Source organism: Palaemon carinicauda, chromosome 5 (assembly GCF_036898095.1).
Source record: "Palaemon carinicauda isolate YSFRI2023 chromosome 5, ASM3689809v2, whole genome shotgun sequence".
Taxonomy (NCBI): domain Eukaryota; kingdom Metazoa; phylum Arthropoda; class Malacostraca; order Decapoda; family Palaemonidae; genus Palaemon; species Palaemon carinicauda.
In genome coordinates, this window is record NC_090729.1 from 192,978,371 (window position 1) to 193,002,289 (window position 23,919).

General features: G+C 37.4%; 1 protein-coding gene across 1 annotated transcript in view; it reads right to left on the reverse strand.

The window, feature by feature from the left end:
* The window catches only part of LOC137641696 (uncharacterized), a 76,255-nt gene that overhangs the window by 16,578 nt on the left and 35,758 nt on the right, over positions 1 to 23,919 (reverse strand). The window contains exons 7-11 of the mRNA XM_068374503.1: positions 21,793 to 21,889; positions 21,090 to 21,207; positions 18,629 to 18,781; positions 6,509 to 14,029; positions 1,864 to 2,203 (exon numbers count right to left, since the gene is read on the reverse strand). Of these exons, the coding sequence (XP_068230604.1) occupies positions 1,864 to 2,203; positions 6,509 to 14,029; positions 18,629 to 18,781; positions 21,090 to 21,207; positions 21,793 to 21,889 (8,229 nt within the window). The remainder of the gene's footprint in view (positions 1 to 1,863; positions 2,204 to 6,508; positions 14,030 to 18,628; positions 18,782 to 21,089; positions 21,208 to 21,792; positions 21,890 to 23,919) is intronic.

Here is a 23,919-nt window from a genome sequence, read left to right on the forward strand (position 1 = left end):
AGTGCTTTACCATTATTTAGAGAAAATTATATAAAAGAAATTTCTGAAAAATTACTCTATAATAACTTTACAACAAATGGGAAACTATTTAGAGTGAAATACAACAGAAAATAGGGAAAACTTTTGATAAATTTATTTTGTAATCAGCGGTAAAATAAACATGGAAAGGTAGGTTACTGTTGAGTAAGTGAACATGTATATCCGATGGGGGAAAATCTCATATAGCTACAGAGGGTGGATCCGCTGCTTCTTAATGAAGGGGTTAAAGGTTTTCTTATGAGCAGAAATACATATTACTTACAGCCCAACCCTGTTTATTTTGGTTTTATACAGAAAACCGAGTATGCAAGTTTTAACCCTTTCACCCTTAACGCTCCAACGCAATAAAGAGCACGTACGAACCATGTATGAATAATGTAAGGACTGGATACAAGAATGAAAATTGGTTAAGAGTAACAACAGGTGTTAAGCAGGGAAGCATTCTTTCCCCACTCTTGTTCATTGCATATATAGATGTAATTATAAGAAGTTTTAAGGAAAGAATAAATATCTCGGGAGACATCATGATTTTTGCTGATGATATTGCTTTCTGGACATATGATCGTGAAGAACTAGAAAGAGCATTGATAGCCTTGAAAGATTGTTTAACAGAAGCTGGACTGAAGATGAACATTAATAAAACAGAAATATTAACAATCAACAAACAACAAGAAGCTCCAACGAACATCATGATAAGAAATACGGTAATTAAGGACACCAACGCATTCAAGTATTTAGGGTGTATGTTTACAGACAACGGGTATAAGAAAAAAGAAGAAATTACTGAACGAATAAAGAAATATAATAAATGCTGTGGAGCACTCTATCCAATTATGAGAGATGCATACGTACCTATAGAAGTACAGCAAAGAAAACCATATTTGAAGGATTACTAACACCAATCGTGACATATGGATCAGAGAGCTGGACAATGACCATCAAAGACAGGAGCAGAGTCCAAGCTTCAGAGATGAAAAGCCTGAGAATAATAATGCACAAAACAAGAAGAGATAGAATAAGAAATGTAGATTTTAGAAGGATGGTTGGGGTATCTCCTATGTTGAACAAGATTGAGAAGGGACAACTGAGATGGCTGGGACATTTAATAAGAATGGATGGAAATAGAATTGCAAGGAAGAGATGGGACTGGACGCCTGGTGGGAGGAGATCAAGAGGTAGACCACGTAAACGCCGGAGGGATGGAATTCAAGAGATTTTGACAAAGAACAACATGCCAACAATTGAACAGCTGAGAAGAGAGGGAATTTTTGAAAACAGAATTGAGTGGAGAAGACAACTGATTCCACTAACAGGCTGAAAGCCTACCTGGGAGTGGAAGTGAAGTGAAGTGAAGTGACCCTTAACGCTATTTGGAACTTTCCAACCCTTAACGCCCAAGGCGTTTTCTTTTTCACGCATGTTTTGCAATTTTTTTTTTTTAAATTGCGCTAAAAGCCTTAATTTTCGTCATAGAGAGGTCAGGTTGGTCTCATTATTTTGGAAAATGCATGAAGTTTCTCATAAAGTTAACAAAAATATAAAAAAAAATGTAAATAGCAGTTTTTTGCAAGGACGCACCGGTACGTCCACGGGGATAAAGTGATGAGTTTTGTGAAACGTACCAGTACGTCCATTGGGGGTAAAAGGATTAAGGATACAAAATTTATTGTTACTAGTACATTCATAAATTTATTTATAAGACTTATCAATAAATAAAAAAACTTATCCTCACCTTCATTAAGGATACAAAATTTATTGTTACAGGTACATCCATAAATTTAATTATGAGACTTATCAATAAAAAAATGAAAAACTAATGCTCACCTTCATCATTCTTCATTTGAGAAGCTCTTCTGGTTCGCCTACCAATTGGTTGCTCAGGGCTTTGTAATTCAGGTAACTTGGTTAGGGCACGGGGGACTATGATTTCCTTTACAGTCTTGTTTGGCAGAGGACTTGAAACTTTAACTGGTGAAGTTGGTGGACAGGAATCTTTGAGGGGTGTTGAGTGTTCAGTGGATGTCCTTTTTAACGGTCTCCCTCTACGTGATGGACTCGACACCTGAACTTGTAGGGGGACAGATTCCTGGGGAAGCCTTCGCAAGGAAGAAGACCCTAACCCATCGGAATTACTGGACGAGGAGAGTCTGTCTTGAAGCTGGATCTGAATAAGATGAGATTCATTACATGAAGATGAAGGGAAAATCAAGCAGAACTTTGTTTACAGTTATAGTGAAAGGCACAAATAAAATCTTTTTCTTTTCAATTCCATTCCAATACCATAAGCTGACGCATGAGTAATGACCTAGGTGTCCCCGAAAAGTGGACATATTATTTTGCCTCTCACTTGTTATGATTTAACTGAATAATCAACTTAATTGGCCCCCTCACCTCTTGGTTTATTTAATAACTTAGTATCATTCCTTTTAGATTTTTATTCATCTTTCAAAAGTGTACAATTAATAATTTACTTTGTCATCTGTGTATCGCAACTGTGTAGGACTAATGATATCATAATGTAGTGTATATACCAATATCTAAATAAAGCATCTTTTTTTTTCTTTTTATTGGCAGTCAGTAAAATACAACATGCAAGACATTGATTAATGTTTCCATGTACTAATAAACTACTAGTACGCACTTTTGGGATGACCAATCCTTTCAGCATGTGTATGATATTATCATTATTGTACTTCTTTTGAAAAACCTCAATGTCTTTTTAAGTTCCATTCCAAAGTGAATTCAACCACATTACTATAACATTGGAAATGTCAGTTTGTTATTACCAAACACACTGCTCTAATTGACATATATCCACATAACTATGGATGATTATGCACATGGTCTGTTTAAAGATTTGGTGGGGGGGAAATACTATGGCTGAAATTGAAAATGCGCATATGTACGACGGCGTGAACATAGAATTTTCATGGTTATCGTGAACTTTCATGCCAGCGAAATTAAATGATAACAGTATAAATTTCTATTATCAGCCAAGTACTGAAGTCTCTCTTGTACAGCATTTGTGGTTTCAGAACAGCTGAAAAAACTGTTCAATTTAACGTCTTTCCTATGGCAGATAATTAAAACAAATTTTTAGCAAATATTAGGAACGAAAGCCTTTTTAGATTTGGATGTATAGCATCTGAACTCTCATGGGCTGGCACACCTGAAGACAATCAGAGGTGAGACAACAAGATTAAAGAAAGGAAACTTTATTATTTCCATATATTTCACAAAATATCATCTTGGGAGCCCTAGTTCTACTTTTTAATTTTAGCCTTCCAATCTTTCCAGACAGTACCATCCTATTCGTAGTACTAGGTATGAAGTTGATTCTAATAGTCAGGCCTTCTCTATCATGAGGCTCAATACTACACAGTATTTTAGAAGTGGAAAAGTTGTGGGATGACCTTCCGAATCGGGTAGTTGAATTGATAGAACTTCAAAAGTTCAAACTTGCAGCAAATGTTTTTATGTTGAACAGGCTCACATAAAGTCTTTTTTGGTGGAAGGAAAATTAGTTGTAGCAAAAGAGTGGGGGAATAGAGTAGGTGGATGTAAAAGGGAGGTAGTGAGGGTTGAAGAGCTAATAAAACCGGGGGTAAAAAGTAAATATCAGGAAAGGTTGAAAATGGCATATGACGAGGTGAGAGTAAGAGAAACTGGTAATTTAGAGGAGGAGTGGAAGTTAGTAAAAGAAAATTTTGTTGGGATTGCAAGTGATGTATGTGGCAAGAAAGTTGTTGGAGGCAGCATGAGGAAGGGCAGTGAATGGTGGAATGAAGGAGTGAAGGTAAAAGTGGAGGAGAAAAAGAGGGCTTTTGAAGAATGGCTGCAGAGTAATAGTATAGAGAAGTATGAAAAATATAGAGAGAAAAAGGTGGAAGTAAAGCGCAAGGTACGTGAGGCAAAGAGGGCAGCTGACCTGAGGTGGGGTCAGGGATTGGGTCAGTCATATGAGGAGAATAAGAAGAAGTTTTGGAAAGAAGTGAAGAGAGTAAGGAAGGCTGGCGCAAGAATTGAAGAGACAGTGAAAGATGGAAATGGAAGGTTGTTAAAAGGAGAGGCGGCAAGGAAAAGGTGGGCGGAATATTTTGAAAGTTTGCTGAATGTTGAGGATTATAGGGAGGCTGATATAATTGCTGTTCCAGGTGTTGAGGTGCCAGTGATGGGAGATGAGAATGAGAGAGAGATTACAATAGAGGAAGTGAGGAGAGCACTAGATGAAACGAGAGTAGGAAAAGCCTCTGGTATGGATGGTGTGAAAGCTGAGATGTTGAAGGAAGGGGGTGTGACTGTACTTGAATGGTTGGTGATATTGTTTAATATGTGTTTTGTGTTGTCAATGGTACCAGTGGATTGGGTTTGTGCATGTATTGTACCACTATATAAGGGTAAGGGAGATGTGCATGAGTGTTGTAATTCAAGAGGTATTAGTTTGTTGAGTGTAGTTGGAAAAGTGTATGGTAGAGTATTGATTAATAGGATTAAGGATAAAACAGAGAATGCAATCTTGGAAGTAGAGGGTGGTTTTAGAAGAGGTAGGGGTTGTATGAATCAGATTTTTGCAGTTAGGCAGATATGCGAGAAATATTTAGCAAAAGGTAAGGAGGTGTATGTTGCGTTTATGGATCTGGAGAAAGCATATGATAGAGTTGATAGGGAAGCAATGTGGAATGTGATGAGGTTATATGGAGTTGGTGGAAGGTTGTTGCAAGCAGTGAAAAGTTTCTACAAAGGTAGTAAAGCATGTGTTAGAAAAGGAAATGAAGTGAGTGATTGGTTTCCGGTGAGTGGGGCTGAGACAGGGATGTGTGATGTCGCCGTGGTTGTTTAACTTGTATGTTGATGGAGTGGTGAGAGAGGTGAATGCTCGAGTGCTTGGACGAGGATTAAAACTGGTAGGCGAGAATGACCATGAATGGGAGGTAAATCAGTAGTTGTTTGCGGATGATACTGTACTGGTAGCAGACACAGAAGAGAAGCTTGACCGACTAGTGACAGAATTTGGAAGGGTGTGTGAGAGAAGGAAGTTGAGAGTTAATGTGGGTAAGAGTAAGGTTATGAGATGTACGAGAAGGGAAGGTGGTGCAAGGTTGAATGTCATGTTGAATGGAGAGTTACTTGAGGAGGTGGATCAGTTTAAGTACTTGGGGTCTGTTGTTGCAGCAAATGGTGGAGTGGAAGCAGATGTACGTCAGAGAGTGAATGAAGGTTGCAAAGTGTTGGGGGCAGTTAAGGGAGTAGTAAAAAATAGAGGGTTGGGCATGAATGTAAAGAGAGTTCTATATGAGAAAGTGATTGTACCAACTGTGATGTATGGATCGGAGTTGTGGGGAATGAAAGCGATGGAGAGACAGAAATTGAATGTGTTTGAGATGAAGTGTCTGAGGAGTATGGCTGGTGTATCTCGAGTAGATAGGGTTAGGAACGAAGTGGTGAGGGAGAGAACGGGTGTAAGAAATGAGTTAGCGGCTAGAGTGGACATGAATGTGTTGAGGTGGTTTGGCCATGTTGAGAGAATGGAGAATGGTTGTCTGCTAAATAAGGTGATGAATGCAAGAGTTGATGGGAGAAGTACAAGAGGAAGGCCAAGGTTTGGGTGGATGGATGGTGTGAAGAAAGCTCTGGGTGATAGGAGGATAGATGTGAGAGAGGCTAGAGAGCGTGCTAGAAATAGGAATGAATGGCGAGCGATTGTGACGCAGTTCCAGTAGGCCCTGCTGCTTCCTCCGGTGCCTTAGATGACCGCGGAGGTAGCAGCAGTAGGGGATTCAGCATTATGAAGCTTCATCTGTGGTGGATAATGTGGGAGGTTGGGCTGTGGCACCCTAGCAGTACCAGCTGAACTTGGCTGAGTCCCTGGTTAGGCTGAAGGAACGTAGAGAGTAGAGGTCCCCTTTTTGTTTTGTTTCATTGTTGGTGTCGGCTACTCCCCAAAATTGGGGGAAGTGCCTTGGTATATGGATGGATATGAGAGATCTGTTTTAATGTTGTTACTGTTCTTAAAATATTCTAATTGTTCTTTACTTCTCAGATAGTTTATTTATTTCCTTTCCTCACTGAACTATTTTTCCCTATTGGAGAGCCCTTGAACTTATAGCATCCTGCTTATCCAACTTGGGTTGTAGTTTAGCTAGTACAGTAATAATAATAATAATAATAATAATAAAACAAAAACAATATCATGATTCCTATATTGCTTTTTCATAACATGAAATAAAAATAAATGCCATATATGAAATGCTTGATACAAATAAGGAAGTTAATTCTAGATATTTATATTGTCTAAAATGACATTATTACAGAAGAGATACTCAACTTGCACTGCTATTTTCACACTTTTTGAAAAAAAAAATAAGATTATCAAAGAATTTTTTGGCTATATCTACTTTATCTAAACAAATTTGAAAACACAAAAGTACAATTAAATTAGAAAGGGAGACAACTTCAGAATATAGCTTACCTCTTCTTGTGGTGTTTCACTTAGAGGGGAACTTTTTTGAGTGTCAGAAGTTTTTAGTGTCTCTTCCGGCACATTGGCAAGTCCTTCTTTAGCACACGACAAACGAGTCCTTCGTTTCCCAAGACTCAGCCTTTTGCTTTTATAACTGGATTGTCTTGGTTCTGTCAGCTTTTCAATTACATCTTCACTTTGGCTTTTTGATTTGTCTACACTTCCACTCATTTCTTCACCAACTGTGACTTCAAAAAGACACTTTTCTGAAACACTACAATCCTCTTTCTCTACAGATTCTTTTCTTTCAATTCCTGCTTTGCCTGTCTCTTCGCGATCTAACAGATTACCTACCTTATCTGGAGTAGCACCTTTACCTGTCTTCACTGTGTCTGCATCTCTCTTTTCAGAGATACTATCACTTTCCTTGAAAACTGTTCTTTTAAGGCCACTATTATCTTTTTTGGGAGAGCTTCTTTTACATTCTGAATGCTTCTCTTCATTGTTATCACTGCCACTACTTTCAGCAGTCACTTTCTTCTTGAGTTCCCTGCCATTTGTCTTTTTTGATGGAGTAACTGACAGCACATCATCTTTTTTACTTCCTACCCTACTTCGTAATTTTTTAGGTGAAAACACACTTTTGACATTTGAGCGACCTTTATCACTAGAATCCGACACATTTTCAGAAGACAAATTACCCTGCTCTTTACTACGCGTCACCCTCGTCGAGGAGGATTCTTCCCCTTTACCGCTAGGAGTGTTTTTTAATTTTGATCTTTTACCCGTAAAACGTTTTGCTGGAGTTTCAGAAGCTTCAGCATCTGTGGATTCACCATCATGATCTACATTCTTCTTTGAGGAATTATTACAACTGGGACTCTTGACAGGGTTTCTTTTAACTGGAGTGCAAAGAGACAGTTTTCTATAATTTCTCTTTGGAGTACTCCTTAAGGATTGCTTTAAACTGTCTTCATCAGAGGATTTTCTAGAATACTTTGGAACATTATCTGGAGAAATAATTTTATTAGGTTTTGATTTCTTTTGAGAAAGTGACGACTCATCCTGTTCTTCAGGAATAACTTTTTGTGGTGAACGAATTCCTCCCCTTCGACCACCTCGTGTACTAATTACAATTTTACTTTCTTCGGGCAATTTCTCCAGCAGATCCCGGAGTCCCTCTGATGAAGGTACACTTTTCTTCGTCTCACTTTCACCCGAATCTAAAGGCAAAACTAATTCACACTCTCCATCACTAACATCAGGGCTAATAAGAATTTCTTTTGTAAGAACAGCCTCTGAAACACGTTGCGCAGCAAGTTGTGGAATTTCCAACTTGTCAAGGTCTTTGTTGGCAAAAGTAAAGGACTCCGTGGTTTTCCCCAGAGGGCTTTGCTTACTCGACCTCCGTTGCCACTTTTTAGATACACTAGCTGATTTGCTTGAAGTTTTGTACTTTTCAATGGTCCTTTCCTTTATTACTGTAGAAACAGTTGATTCAAGACCGTCTTCACTGTCAGCTAACCCAGATGTTGAAAGTACCTCAATTTCATCTCCTTCTTCTTCCTCTAGTAATTCTCTAAAGCTGAAACTCTCCTCTTTGCTGTTCTCAAGGAAAACTTGCTCATCATCAAAATTCTCTACCCTTTCGGAACTTTTTTGTGAAACACCAATAACATCACACTCTGCTAAAGTTGACTTTACATTTCCATCAGATAACTGAGAACAAGGATCACTGTGTGGCATATCGTCTTGTGGAGTAGAATCATCAATTCCCATCTTATTTGTGATTAAAGAGGCTGTTACCTTATCGCTTGCATCACCTTCATTCTTTGGACAGCCTTCCGAGAGAGCTGATTCTAAAGATCTCTGCACTTTTAAACCTTTTGTTTTGAAAGGAGAAGCAGCATTCACTGATACTTTCCTCCCTGGACTGTTTCTCGGAAGTGCATTTGACGAAAGTTGGTTTTGCCTTGTACCTTTACTTCTTAGCCTATCCAGAAATCCTTCTTCAACAAGGTAATTGCCTACTTCAGAATCAGATATACATTGCTTTGTCATTTTTCTTTTCTTAACCCGCATGGCATCAGCTTCACATTCTTTTGAAGAACTATAACTTTTCCTACCTCTTTTTCTCTCTATTCTATTTAAGGGGAATCTTTCAGAGAGAGATTTCAAACTTCCTGCATCAAATTCCAACGCGCCTTCACGATGTTGAGCAACATCATCGGATTCACTTGGACTAAATCCTTTTCCTGCAGTAGTACGGCTAGTTTCAGACACAGCAACATCAGAGTCGGTGCTTGCCGCTTTCTGCTTCTTTTTAAGAATCGAGCTCCTCTGACTTCTTCTTAAGGGTGAAAAATCAGAATCGGATGCTTCACCAGCTTTGAGTAACAAAGGATAAGACTTTCTCTGGGAGCGCGTCTTCCTGCGGCTGACAGGAGTCGGTTCTTCCGATGCATCGCTGCTGGCTTCATAAGCTTCATCACCATCATTGCACAAAATATCCTCGTAACTTTCACTTAATTTGTCTCGGGAGTCTTGATTTCCCTCTGAAGCAGATATGTTCTTTGGGTTGTATTCATCAGACTCCAAATTATTTTGGAGGGGCACCACCCTAACCTCATTTGGTGATGGAGGTGCCATTGAAACATCAGTATTTGTATCGAGTCCCGTTTCTTTCTCTTTAACAATTAAAGAGTCCTTTTTGTGTTTTTCTACTTGAGGCAAATTATTAACATCACACTCTGAAGCGCTTGCTGAAGATGGTGCATTGGTATTCTGAAGGTCGAGTCCAGCATCATGTGACAGTTTCAAATCAATTTTCTCATGAGAACCATTAGTACCATCGTGTGTATCATTCGCATTTGAATACATGCAATCCACTGACTCATTCAGTTGACTAAATGTTTCCCCTTGCTTACTATGTACACCATTGACATCTTTTCCTGGGGTAAATATGTTCTTTGATGTATTTTGTAAATCATCAGCATGAATGTCCCTTTCTTTGAGCTCACTGTTCTTTGGCAACTCTTCTAAAATAATTTCTTCATTAATATCTTGTTCTTTCTGTTCACCGTTTTCTAGAGAATCTTTTAAATTCCTTTCAATGACCTCACTTTTCTTTGGCAACTCTTGTAAAGTAATTTCTTTATCAACATTTAGCTTTTTCACTTCATTGCTCTCTAATAACGACTCTTGTAAATTACTCTCGACACTGATTTCTAGTTCTTTCAGTTTACTACTCTGTAAAGTAGTCTCTGTATAAGTATCTATTCCTTCCCTTTTACTATTTTTTTGAGAATTAAGTAAACCATTCGATGTGCCAATTTCTCCTTCTATTGGTTCACTATGTTTTGGTACATCTTGTAAACTCTCAGCATCAAAATTTGGTTCTTTTATCTCACTTGATTTCTCATTTAATAGACTCCCTAAAGACTCTTCCCTACTTGTATCCCCATTAGGTTTACCACTACTGCAAATAGCATCAACTACATTGGTATTTATTTTAGATGTACTTTTGGAGGTATCATTTTCTATGCAAATAACATCAGGCTCATCAGCATCTGCTTTAGATGTATCCCAGTTTGAAGCATTTCCTGTGCCCAAATCGATAGAACAATCATTTGGAGATCCAGATTTTTCAAAGCCATTCATTGTACCTAGTGTCTCATTTGTGGATTCAATTTGGGAAATTTTGTAACCAGCAACTATCTCTTGGATGTCACTACAATCTGTATCCTTTTGAGAAGTGGTATCGTATATAGAAACACTTTTTTCAGTTAACTTACTTTTACTAGAAATTCCTGGACTCAAAGCATCCTTACTCAAATTGTCAATGCTTTGCTCTTCTACATCAGGCTTCCGTTCAATTGAGTTTGGTAGTTCCTTATTACCAACAACATCAGAGATCTTTTGTATACTGCTGCTTACTACTCTTTCATGATCTTTCAAGACAGTCTTCTCTTGAATAGCATCATCCTCCAGTTGTTCCTTGAGAGTCTGATATTCCTGTTCACCATTTTCTTCTGAAATTACTACTACATCTGATGAAGAGGAACTAGATATTTCAAACTCTTCTTTAAGGCCTTCAATGCTGCTTTTTCGTCCTGTGTCTCGTACGATAGTTTCCAATATTGCCTTCATACCCTCCTCATTGTCGCTAGTAATGTCTTCCTGTTCTGGAATACTAAATTGGGAAGCTTCCTCTTCTTCATCACACAATAGATTTTTTCTTTTTGATGTGTTTCCAGTTCTTAACTTCAAGTCATCTTCCAAACACTTCTGATGGTATATACGTATTTCTTCATCAGTGAACATCTTGTTGACCTCATCACAAGGGACAATATCTCCTGGCGATCCATATGCCTCATCTCTGTCATCTCTGTAAGTAGATGCACCATCACCAACTGCATCTGTTTTATAATAGATGACATCTAGGTCTGAATCATTGTCTTCTGCTTTGGCAAGAAAGGCTTTTACTTTCGGGGAGGTTTCTATTTGTTGGGAAGGAGTCGCTATACATTTTTTTTCCTGGATGGGTGTACTCTGCACAATTTCTTTTGGGGATTTCTTAGCTAAATGAGGTGATGCCTTTCTTGGTGCGGGTTTATCCCAGTTTAATGTTGTTACAGTAAAGTCCCAGCTGCTTGTACGCAGCCTTCCTTTACGCGACTGAGACTGTGGAGGACTTGAGTTCCATCCTCTATAATCACTTGGAATCATCTCATGACTTAAAGAGACTTCATCTTTTGCACTGCTCAAAGATTTTTCTTGTTTACTAAGTTTCCTTCGTTTCTTTCCCAAGTGCGTTTGGTCTTCTTCATCTGTCAACGTGGTTAGAATATTCTCTTTTAGCTCAATTTCTTGATCAGAACTGTTCAACATTAAGTTAATAATTTTCTTTAAAAATTTCTTCTTTTTACGAATGTCTTTACTTTCAGACAACTCTAGAAGAGAATCTTTTTCAATTTTGGGTTTCTTGGCTGATGGCGTAATATTTTCCTCTTGAGCATCCTTGTCATCAAAAAGCAGAGATTCATTTTCAAAACTTTCTGACTTACACTCTACGCTACTTCCTTCGGTAACAGCAGAGATTCTCCTCCTCTTTTTCTTCTTATCTGAACGTTCAGAACTTTCCCCTGATTCTTTTGCTAAGTTTTTAATTTCATTCTTTTTCTTTTTGTGACTATGAGAAACTGGAGTTACTTGACCCTCACATTCAGATAAATCATCTTTGATATTCTTTCTGCTAACAGGAGTTTCTGCACTAATATCACTTTCTCTTTTATCTTTTTTAGTTTGAGATGAAATTTCAGGGGAATGTCTACTTTGCTTTATGGATGCTTGAGCTTCTGGTACATTTTCTAGTTTACCGATTCCACTCACATTCATTCCTTCGCTGTCCAACGGACTGGCCTCATTTTCTTCTTCAGGATATGTAGACGTTTGCTGCTTGGTTTTCTTTTTCCTCTTCCTCTTTTTCCGAGAAAGCGCTCTATCTTCCTTAGACCCTTTGTCAAACTCACTTCCCTGATCTGCTTCAACATCCAACGGTGTGACATCTACTTTATCACTACCTTGGGACACTGGAAAACTTTCTGATTCAATTGTCCTTTCAATGTTCAGACTGACTTTCTTGTTTTCATTCTTTTTCTTCTTCAATTCCAATTTTTGGTCCATTTTCTTCTCAGATTCACTTTCTAGTTTTGCCTTCAGGCCTGCATACAACATTCCACTCTTTTTAGCGGATTCTACGTTAGTAATTTCTGGCATGCAAACATCATTCAAGCATTTTTCGTCATCAACTACTTTTATGTTCTCAGGCTTTGCCATCTTCTTTTTCTTTATTTTAACTTTTTCTTTACTAATTTCATCACCAAACTCGCATATCTCCTTTGTTTCCACCGAGTTTACTCCCATTTGCCAATTTCCTTGGGGTTCTTTTAATTCATTTGTAAAACTACCTTCCATTGCAATATCATCACCCTTTGTGTTTTTCTCAACAGGCACTTTTCCCTCATCTGACATTTCTGTAATTAAAGATTTTTTACGTTTGGTTTTCTTCTTTTTCAATTTTTCTACCTTCAACTCATCACCCAACACATTTACATGCTTATCTTCCGTCAAATCTAGTTGCACTTCACTGATAGCATCGGTTTTAGGAGGCTCCGCACTGGCAATACATTTCTTTAAAGTAGTTTCCCCTACCTCAGATGTGCCATTTACGTCCTTGTCATATCTCATATCACTTTCATCGCCCTCTTTTTCTTCACTCACGCCGACTCTGCGCTTTACTTTCTTTTTTAATTTAACTTTACCTTCAACTATTTTCTCTACATGCATCTGTTCAACTTCCATGGGACTTCGCACTTCATTGCTCCTTTCTAACTCTAAAGATTCATTCACTTGTCCGGCATCCAAGGATTCTTTGTTCTTGGCTTTCTTTTTCCTTTTCTTTTTCAACTTCACTTTACCTTCAACTACTTCCTCACATATCTGTTTGGATTCCATGGGACTTTGCACTTCATTGCCCATTTCTAATTCTAAAGATTCATTCACTTGTCCGGCATCCAAAGATTCCTTGTTCTTGGCTTTCTTTTTCTTTTTTAATTTCACTTTACCTTCAACTACTTCCTTACATATCTCTTTAGCTTCCATAGGACTTTGCACTTCACTGTTCTTTTCCGAATCTAAAGATTCATTCACTTGTCCGGCATCCAAAGATTCCTTGTTCGTGGCTTTCTTTTTCTTTTTCAATTTCACCTTGCCTTCAACTATTTCGTCACATATCTGTTTAGCTTCCATAGGACTTTGCACTTCAGTGTTCTTTTCCGAATCTAAAGATTCATTCACTTGTCCAGCATCCAAGGATTCTTTGCACTTTAGTTTCTTTTTCTTTTTCAATTTCACTTGTCCTTCCTTCAATTCTTGTGCTTCTACCTCAAAACTTCCCTCCTGCACAGTAGTTTTGCACTCAAAGGTAACGTTAGGGATTTTTTCATCGTCACTCACTCTACTTTCTTCATCTCTTTCCTTAGCACAATGATTTTCAATTTCCTTTGCTTTCTTTTTCTTCTTCAATTTAACTTTCCCTTCATTTTTGTGATTCTCAAGTGAACCTACCTCCTTTAATTCCTTATTAGCATTTTCTAATAAACCATTATCCTCCGGCAATTGCACACTTTCTGTTTCTAGTTCCTTGCAAATGCTAGGCTCTGTTGCAATGCTAACTTTGCGTTTCTTTTCCTTAGGGGCTTTACAGACTACGTCAACTATTCCATCACACGTTTTCCTCTTATCATTCTTGCATTTCAACTCTTTCTTAATCATATCCTTATTATCGCTTGAACTATTCACAGATTCATTAACTTTTTTATTTAGATCCTTGTCCAAACTTTTCGCAGCTCCAGCGATAGAGGTACTTTCTTCTGATGGCGAGCATGTTTGTCCATTGTTTTCCAAGCGTTTTCCCACCTTCTGTTTGATTTTCTTTTTCTTTGAGTCTTTCTTTGTATGGTAGATTGTCTGAGGAAAATATTATAAATTAGTGTGTAGTCGAAACATAAATGTCGACAAGAAAATTATATCGATATCTAAATAGTTAAAAAAATACTCTCTCATGTTTATGCACCCTGACAATAAGAAAAAAAATATCAAAAGAGCATAGGCAACACAAGTAATCTAAATGGTAAAAAAAATCTATTAGTTATCCAACAGTATTATGTGTGGTGGAATGGTGGAATGAAGGAGTGAAGGTAAAAGTGAAAGAGAAAAAGAGGGCTTTTGAAAAATGAGCAATAGTGTAGAGAAGTATGAAAGGTATAGAGAGCAAAATGTGGAAGTAAAGCGCAAGGTAAGTGAGGCAAAGAGGGCAGCTGACCTGAGGTGGGGTCAGGGATTGGGTCATTCATATGAAGAGAATAAGAAGTTTTGGAAAGAAGTGAAGAGAGTGAGGAAGGCTGGTTCAAGAATTGAAGAGACAGTGAAAGATGAAAATAGAAGGTTGTTAAAATGAGAAGAGGCAAGGAGAAGGTGGCCGGAGTATTTTGAAAGTTTACTGAATGTTGAGGATAATAGGGAGGCAGATATAATTGCTGTTGCAGGTGTTGAGGTGCCGGTGATGGGAGATGAGAATGAGAGAGAGATTACAAGAGAGGAAGTGAGGAGAGCACTTGATGAAACGAGAGTAGGAAAAGCATCTGGTATGGATGGTGTGAGAGCTGAGATGTTGAAGGAAGGGGGTGTGACTGTACTTGAATGGTTGGTGAGATTGTTTAATATGTGTTTTGTGTTGTTAATGGTACCAGTAGATTGGGTTTGTGCGAGTTTTGTACCACTATACAAGGGTAAGGGAAATGTGCATGAGTGTTGTAATTCAAGGGGTATTAGTTTGTTGAGTGTAGTTGGAAAAGTGTATGGTATAGTACTGATTAAGGATAAAACAGAGATGCAATCTTAAAAGTACAGGGTGGTTTTAGAAGAGGTAGGGGTTGTATGAATCAGATTTTTACAATTAGACAGATATGCGAGAAATATTTAGCAAAAGGTAAGGATGTGTATTTTGTGTTTATGGATCTGGAGAAAGCGTATGATAAGAGTTGATAGGGAAGCAATGTGGAATGTGATGAGGTTATATGGAGTTGGTGGAAGGTTGTTGCAAGCAGTGAAAAGTTTCTACAAAGGTAGTAAAGCATGTGTTAGGATAGGAAATGAAGTGAGCGATTGGTTTCCAGTGAGAGTGGGACTGAGACAGGGATGTGTGATATCACCGTGGTTGTTTAACTTGTATGTTGATGGAGTGGTGAGAGAGGTGAATGCTCGAGTGCTTGGACGAGGATTGAAACTGGTAGACGAGAATGACCATGAATGGGAGGTAAATCAGTTGTTGCTTGTGGATGATACTGTACTGGTTGCAGACGCAGAAGAGAAGCTTGGCCGATTAGTGACAGAATTTGGAAGGGTGTGTGAGAGAAGGAAGTTGAGAGTTAATGTGGGTAAGAGTAAGGTTATGAGATGTACAAGAAGGGAAGGTGGTGCGAGGTTGACTGTCATGTTGAATGGAGAGTTACTTGAGGAGGTGGATCAGTTTAAGTACTTGGGGTCTGTTGTTGCAGCAAATGGTGGAGTGGAAGCAGATGTACGTCAGAGAGTGAATGAAGGATGCAAAGTGTTGGGGGCAGTTAAGGTAGTAGTAAGGGTTGGGCATGAATGTAAAGACAGTTCTGTATGAGAAAGTGATTGTACCAACTGTGATGTATGGATCGGAGTTGTGGGGAATGAAAGTGACGGAGACAGAAATTGAATGTGTTTGAGATGAAGTGTCTAAGGAGTATGGCTGGTGTATCTCGAGTAGATAGGGTTAGGAACGAAGTAGTGAGGGTGAGAATGGGTGTAAGAAATGAGTTAGCAGCTAGAGTGGATATGAATGTGTTGAGGTGGTTTGGCCATGTTGAGAAAATGGAAAATGGATGTCTGCTAAAGGTGGTGATGAATGCAAGAGTTGATGGGAGAAGTACAAGAGGATGGCCAAGGTTTGGGTGGATGGATGGAGTGAAGGAAGCTCTGGGTGATAGGAGGATAGATGTGAGAGAGGCAAGAGAGCGTGCTAGATATATTAATGAATGGCGAGCGATTGTGACGCAGTTCCGGTAGGCCCCTACTGCTTCCTCCGGTGCCTTGGATGACCACGGAGGTAGCAGCAGTAGGGGATTCAGCATTATGAAGCTTCATCTGTGGTGGATAATGTGGGAGGGTGGGCTGTGACACCCTAGCAGTACCAGCCGAACTCGGTTGAGTCTCTTGTCAGGCTGGGAGGAACGTAGAGAGGAGACGTCCCCTTTTTTGTTTCATTTGTTTGATGTCGGCTACCCCCTAAAATTGGGGGAAGTGCCTTGGTATATGTATGTAGTAATTATAGGTCGTACAATATCTTCAGAACCTTAGGCACAAGCAGAGGGCAACTAATGATTGTAGACAGCCTTAACATGCATTGTTATAATTTCTATTAAAACATTCTAACTGACCAATAACAAAATATTCTCAGCTCCTTAAAGGCTTGGTAGAGTTTGCTCTTGATATAGAGAATCTATTTAATGAAATAATCATTGGATACAGTTGAAATGTTGAGGACTTTGACAACAATTCTTATAATTTTGATAATCAATTGAACGCAAAATATATTTAAAAGTAAAAATAAATTTTGAATAATCATTGCTCAGCTTTCCAAAACTGAATCATGTATGCTATTCATCAAAGGCCCAGTGGTAAAAACAAGCATGACCAGTTTAAGGTCAGGATACTATTTACTATACTGTACTATAATTGAGTGTCCTTTTTAGTAGAAGGCATCAAAACCCTATCGTGGCTTTAATCAATCTCAATTTGAAGCAGTAAAGTGGGAGTTAAGTAGAGTGCAAGATACAAGTTATATTGCTTTAGTTGAAGCCATTGTTTCCACAATCAAGGAAGGAAGGAACCATAAAAAAATGCCCCAATTAAAAAGGTGAGGTAGAGGAAAAAGAGGAACTTGAAGTTTGCCTTCTACAGGGTCGTACAGGCGGATGACAACGCTTGGCATGGAAGCGTCAACATAGACTATGAAGAGACAACAGAACCAGATAATAAATCCTTAGTGCTTTTCCGGGATCAAGTAAGCAACTCTCCTCTTCAAACATAAAGATATCTTCCTCTGATGGAGCACAGCGATATCCAAGGAATGACAACTTCCTTGGGATTATGTCGTCGTCGTTGACACAAGGCCACAATAGCAAGGGAATAAACAGTAAATTGTAATGCTGTCTGACAGGAACAAGAATGAGGATATTGGCAGGTTTGCACATAAAACTGTCAGACAACTACAGTTTAAAAGCCACTCATGAATGGCAGAGGCAAGGGACAGCGACAATACTTTTATATTGACCATATATATATATATATATATATATATATATATATATATATATATATATATATATATATATATATATATATGTATATATATATATATATATATATATATATATGTATGTATATATATATATATATATATATATATATATATATATATATATATATATATATATATATATATATATATATATATAAACATACACATATTTATACATAAAAATATATATTTATGTTCAGCACCTAAGCCACCTTGTCAACCAAGCTAGAACCAGGGAGGCCCAGGCAATGACTGCTGATGACTCGGCAAGCAGAACTATAGACTCCCCCAAACCCTTCATTCTCACATCACATGGATGATGAGGATGTAGACACTAAAAGAAACTATCAAGCTTGAGTGGGACTTGAACCCCAGTCCGGCAGATCACCAAGAAGGGATGTTTCGTCTTTCTTAATATCCCTCGTACACGACAATCTGCCAAACAATTTACCTAAAAGAAAAGGATAGAAAATGGCTTCGTAATACTAGGCAAGCAGTTAATTCTGATAGCCAGGCCTTCTCCATCCTGAGGCTCAATATTACGCAGTACTCTAGAAGTTTTATTCCAGGTGTTACCAAGTTGTGGAATGATCTTCCTAATCGAGTAGTTGAATCAGTAGAACTTCAAAAGTTCAAAATTGGAGCAAATGCTTTTTTGTTAACCAGGCGGACATGAGTCTTTTTATAGTTTATAAAGGACATATTTGTTTTTGACGTTGTTAATAGTTTATATATGACATATCTGTTTTGACGTTGTTGCCTTTTTTAGAATGATTTATTGTTAATTTGTCCTCTTCATTTATTTATTTCCTTTCCTCACTGGGCTATTTTTCCCTATTGGGGCCCCTGGGTTTATAGCATCTTGCTTTTCCAACTAGGGTTGTAGCTTGGATAGTAATAGTAATAATAATAATAATAATAATAATAATAATAATAATAATAATAATATGGATGCCAGAAGCACATCCGTACTATCCGGTAGCTGTAAACAAAGTGGGAGCTGACTACTTCCACCTCTTTAGATCTAAACAGCTGCTCGTTAGATCTAAACAGCTGAAAGCATTCTCCTATTAAATAACAAAGATTTGTATTCATGTAGGAATGAACCTAATATTTACATGCATTACAGGGTGAAAAAACTAAATAAACTGGACCCAAAGTTCTTTTTCCAAGCTTACCTGCAAAGCAGTTGATATTACCATGGCTTTGAGAATAGACTTTGTGTTTAAGGTATCAAGCTTTAGCCATGAAATATTTTCCTGAGATGACCACTCCTCAAAGGATGGGGGCATTTTCAGCAGACTACATATGGAAGTTCGAACACTGGACACCTGCAAAACAATTGTCAAATTCAAACTCATTTACTACAAGTTACGGGTTTGAAGGATGATAAGCCTCATTTCAAAACAATGGTCATTCTCATAATACTGTATTAAGGTTTAAAGATTGAAGCCTTATCCATATTACTAAAGAAATTTTATTTTTAGCAATGTTTACTCTCACTAATTATTTGTCTAAAAGATGGAACTAAACAAAAGAATGGGTACTTTAAGACACAAGTTTTACAAATATTTAATATACATCAAGAGGTAAACTCAATATAAAAATATACAAGAGGTCAAAAATAAAATGGCGTAGTGTGAAGAATCATATTGAACGTATAGCTAACTGTCACTGTCAGCGGAGCGGATCCGCGCAAAGCCAGTGGGCTACCACTCAAGTAAAGAAGTGGCGCGGCAGGGAAAAATCCGCTCAGCTCTAGAGTGAAAGGATTCATTTAATCTATCAGTCGACTGAGAAAGGTGGATCTGCAACGCTTGCGCGAGTGTATTAAAAGTGTATAGTGCGAAAGAGGCCCCTAACTGCCATTTGGTCTGCCCGAAGGTCTGAAGGGAAGCCAAAAGATAGGATCAACTGATAGGGACCGTTTCATCTTTCTCATAATAATTATTATAAAAGCTACTGGAAACTACATTTGAGTGTTTACCAAGATACGGAAAGGGGGGGAAAGAAAATCTACCGTAATTGTAAATATTTTTCTTCAGTATCCTTCCATCTAATGTATAGATCACCAGTAAAGTGCTTATCTACATATACAGTACTGTAATATTGATAATGATTTTAAACAAATATTGAAGCCATTGTATTCTCTATTCAATATGCTGCATCCTAATTAGCCCATAATATAGTGAGGCAATATTGCCGTTACAAACATCTATCAGGTTATTCAGGTTAGCCAATTTCAACTGAACAATCTCTACGAGACACAGCTAAACTCAACACAAATAAGACATTATATCTTACCCTTAACAGAATAGGGTCATCAAAAGTAGCACAAAATCTTACTTGAATAATGGCCAATTATGTAGATGTTGTAAATACAATTAGCTATAGCCAATAGTTTCAGGATAAAACATAACAATAATGAAAAAAGCAATGGTGTAAACAACTTGGTAACATTTTCACCAGAAACCTCATCCATTCTGATAGTCTTTTTAAGGAAATGGTAACAGCTCACTCAGATAAAGAAAATATACTTATAGCATTTTGATGAAACGTAAAATAAAATTTGTAAATACGGCCTTGACGCTATTCTTCGAAAATACTGTATGGCAAAATAGTCAGTCGCTATCAGACCAGATAAATACTCCTTTAGTCTTGCGCTTTAAATTTAAAAACTTGATGGAAAAATTCAAGAAAAATTCGTGAAGCAGCAGCAACTTGGATGGTTGATGAAAAAAAAGCATGGAGCTAACTTTGCAAAATGACAGATATTTCAGAAAAAGAATTCTTAATTCTTGAGGATCTAATGTTATGAATGACTAATTTACAATGAAAACACCTAAAACACTGGTTCTGGTGTAAATAATTACAATACACTCTTTTACTAAAGTACTGTATACTGACATCTCTCCTATACAGTATAATAAAGAGCAAGAGTCTGGCTATATAAATGAAATTATATAATTCTTTCTGGTCACGCTGAGCGGCATTGCCAGATGTATAACTATTCTCTCTCTCCCCATCCCCTGGGTAGGGGGAACAGGAAGTAGTCATACCCTGGTGAGAGGGGATACCCCGAGGGGTACAATCAGAAACCACAACTGCCGTGTTGTAGTTAGGCAAGGGGGAAGGGTTGAATCTGTGTATGCATATCTATGTAAATATTTAGCCGTTGTTTTTGACAGGTGGCATGAACTAGTTATACATAAATAAAATTGGGTGTGATTGTAACCCAGATACATGGATTCAAATAACTAGTCATTAGATTATGTTTCATCTATTGTTATCATTTTACTTATTTGACATTCAAATAAATTTAAAAATAATATTTTAAAGTGACATCTAAGGCTAACAGACCTTGGTAAAAAATTGCACAGTATTAAGATTCCAATAAGATCATAGTTATTTCATTGGACTTCTGACTGTACTATTCAAAAGAAATTAGTACAAACACCAAATCTATAAAATGAGGTAACTTGAGGTAAATGCACATCTTAGGAACAAGTCAAGATGATTTTTCCAAAGGGAACATGAATTCTTTGGCTTCCATGGACTTGAGTTCTAGTACTAATGCCTTTATAGCATTCAAAATTGATTAAAATTAACATTGTATGAACACAATTCATTCGCACTAACCTCTTCTCTGGGTAACATAAAGAGCCAAAACTTTCCAAGAACAAGGTATTTCAAGTACAATTTTGGAGATACTAAACGAAGTTCATGCTTGTTCCTTTTCAAAGATGCGAAAAACAGCCTGAAATTTAAAGACATTATTATTAACTTCAGCAATCCTACATATCAAATTGCCATAATTAATGCAGTAACTCATTTCAAGTCCTGGTCTGCATACATACACAGATTTTTTTGTCATTGTATAGCAATGGTGAGTGGTCTCCATACTTTGATGTGTGTTATTGCTGTATTTTTCTTTTTTTCAATGCCTGTTTTCCCATCTAACACTCATGCTTACATCAAATTGCTACATAATCCTTAAAAATCCTCCTGGTAAATTAAAAAATCACACAGATATTCTTCAGCAAATAAGAATCCTCATATTGATGTACTAAAGATGGGGATAAGTTTCTTGTGCCTTAACACAAGGCTATTTTTCAAATACAATTATAGAATATTTCCATAAAATCCTCCCAAGTATTCATTGCAATATTTCTAGCTACTGGTGCTGCAACTCTATTGTTTTGTAAAAAAAAAAAAAAAAATCAAGAAAAGCCACATAGCTTCCTAATCTATGTAGTAATAAAGAAAGATCTTTTCACATGAATGTTATTAAAAATTCACTTGCAATTACTACAACCAAATAATAATGTACTCTTATACAAACCTTATGATGGGAACAAATATTTCTGAGTCTCTCAATTTGGTGAATATAAGCGTTCTACAGTGGAGGAGAGCATCCACCATCAGTTCTGATGACTGGACTGTAATGAAAGATTCGATGAATATTTTTAACACTACTAGGGCACCCTTGACTTTTCACAAGAAAATATCAAATAAATATTACAATAAAATGATAAAGTTAGTCTAAAACAATTTCCATGAGCTAGTTCAAGTTATTACATTTCTGGGTCGACCTGTGACGGCCGGTGAAAAGTCCTTCTTTCTACCTTTTCTGATATAAATCTTCCAAATATACCAGAGAAAAATAAAAGCATGGAATGCAGAGGTTACTACCCTCGCGCGAGCACCTCGTGAGTGTCGTGTGAAAACCACTATTCACAGGCTGTCTTCCAATTAGATAACTCCTTCATCAAAGGGAAGGGCCGTAACAAAGACCCCAGAAACCACACTTGTACCACGCCACCGTCACCCACACGAACGCCTTCTAGGTCATCCTTTTGTTTTGGACTTGCCCGCTAAGTCGTAAATTGTTTTGATCGGTGTTTCCGCAAGTGATTGTCGTTAATTCAACATGACTGACGCTGCTACTTCACCTTTACCAATGTTAAGTACCATAGTTTGTTTTGACAGTTTATTTCAGTACCGGGCATTTGTTCTTTTTCCAGTAATGTGGAGCAAGTCCAAAACAGAAGGATGACCTAGAAGGCGTTCGTGTGGGTGACGGTGGCGTGGTACAAGTGTGGTTTCTGGGGTCTTTGATGAAGGAGTTATCTAATTGGAAGACAGCCTGTGAATAGTGGTTTTCACACGCCCCTGATGTATACACGACACTCACGAGGTGCTCGCGCGAGGGTAGTAACCTCTGCATTCCATGCTTTTATTTTTCTCTGGTATATTTGGAAGATTTATATCAGAAAAGGTAGAAAGAACGACTTTTCACCGGGCATCACAGGTCTCTCCCCAGAAATAGATTTTTCCTTCGTCAAAATCCCTTTATTAACAAGAGGGGCATCCAGTAGAGAGCATGCCTTCACCACTTCAAGCAGTTTACTTAGTTCTTAACCCCACTGTGTATTTGTACTTTGATGTATTTTCTTCAAAATATCTTGGATTTGTCCTTGGGCCATAGCCCCCCTGTCCACCAAGTTTCGTTGAAATTGTTTCAGTAGCTCTTGCATAATGTTCACAAACAAAAAATCGATTGATAAAATATTTTCCATTTACTTAACCCTTTTACTCCCAGGCTAGTTGGAAATTTCCAACCCTTAACCCCCAAGGGGTTATTTTTTTCCCCAGCACATTTTGCAGTATATTTTTTAAAATTGCTCTAACAGCCTTAATTTTTGTCATAGAGAGGTCAGGTTGGTCTCATTCTCTTGGAAAATGCCTGAATTTTTTCAAAGAATTATCAAAAATATGAAATAATAAATTTTTATAGCATTTTTTTGCAAGGACGTACCGGTACGTCCATGGGGGTAAAGGGATGGCTTTTGTGAAACGTACCAATACGTCCTTTGGGGGTAAAAGGGTTAACCCCATTATGTATTTGTACTTTGATGTATTTTGTTCAAAATATCTTGGATTTGTCCTTGGGCCATAGCCCCCCTGTCCACCAAGTTTCGTTGAAATTGTTTCTGTAGCTCTTGCATAATGTTCACAAACAAAATATTGATTGATAAAATATTTTCCATTTACTTAACATTGCAATTATTTACAAAGTACTTCTGCGTACTTTTATTTTAATGTACTTAATCCAAAACATTACAGATGCATCCTTGGGTCATACCCAACAGGACTACTGTGTTTGGTCAAAATCGGTACGGTAGTTTTTGTGTAAAGTGGCTCGCAGGGGTGAATACATACCCTTTGCTGTTGGCGAAGCAAAAGTTATAACATAATTAGTTTATAAAAGGACAAAAATTAATCTACACTCGATAAAAAGGACGACTACATCCTTGAGAAAAAAAAAAAAATGTATTAATTTATAAAAGGACAAAAATTAATTTTCACTCAATAAAAATGACAACTACATCCTTTAATAATAATAATAATAATAATAATAATAATAATAATAAAAAAAAGAAGAAAAAAAAAAAGAAGAAGAAGAAGA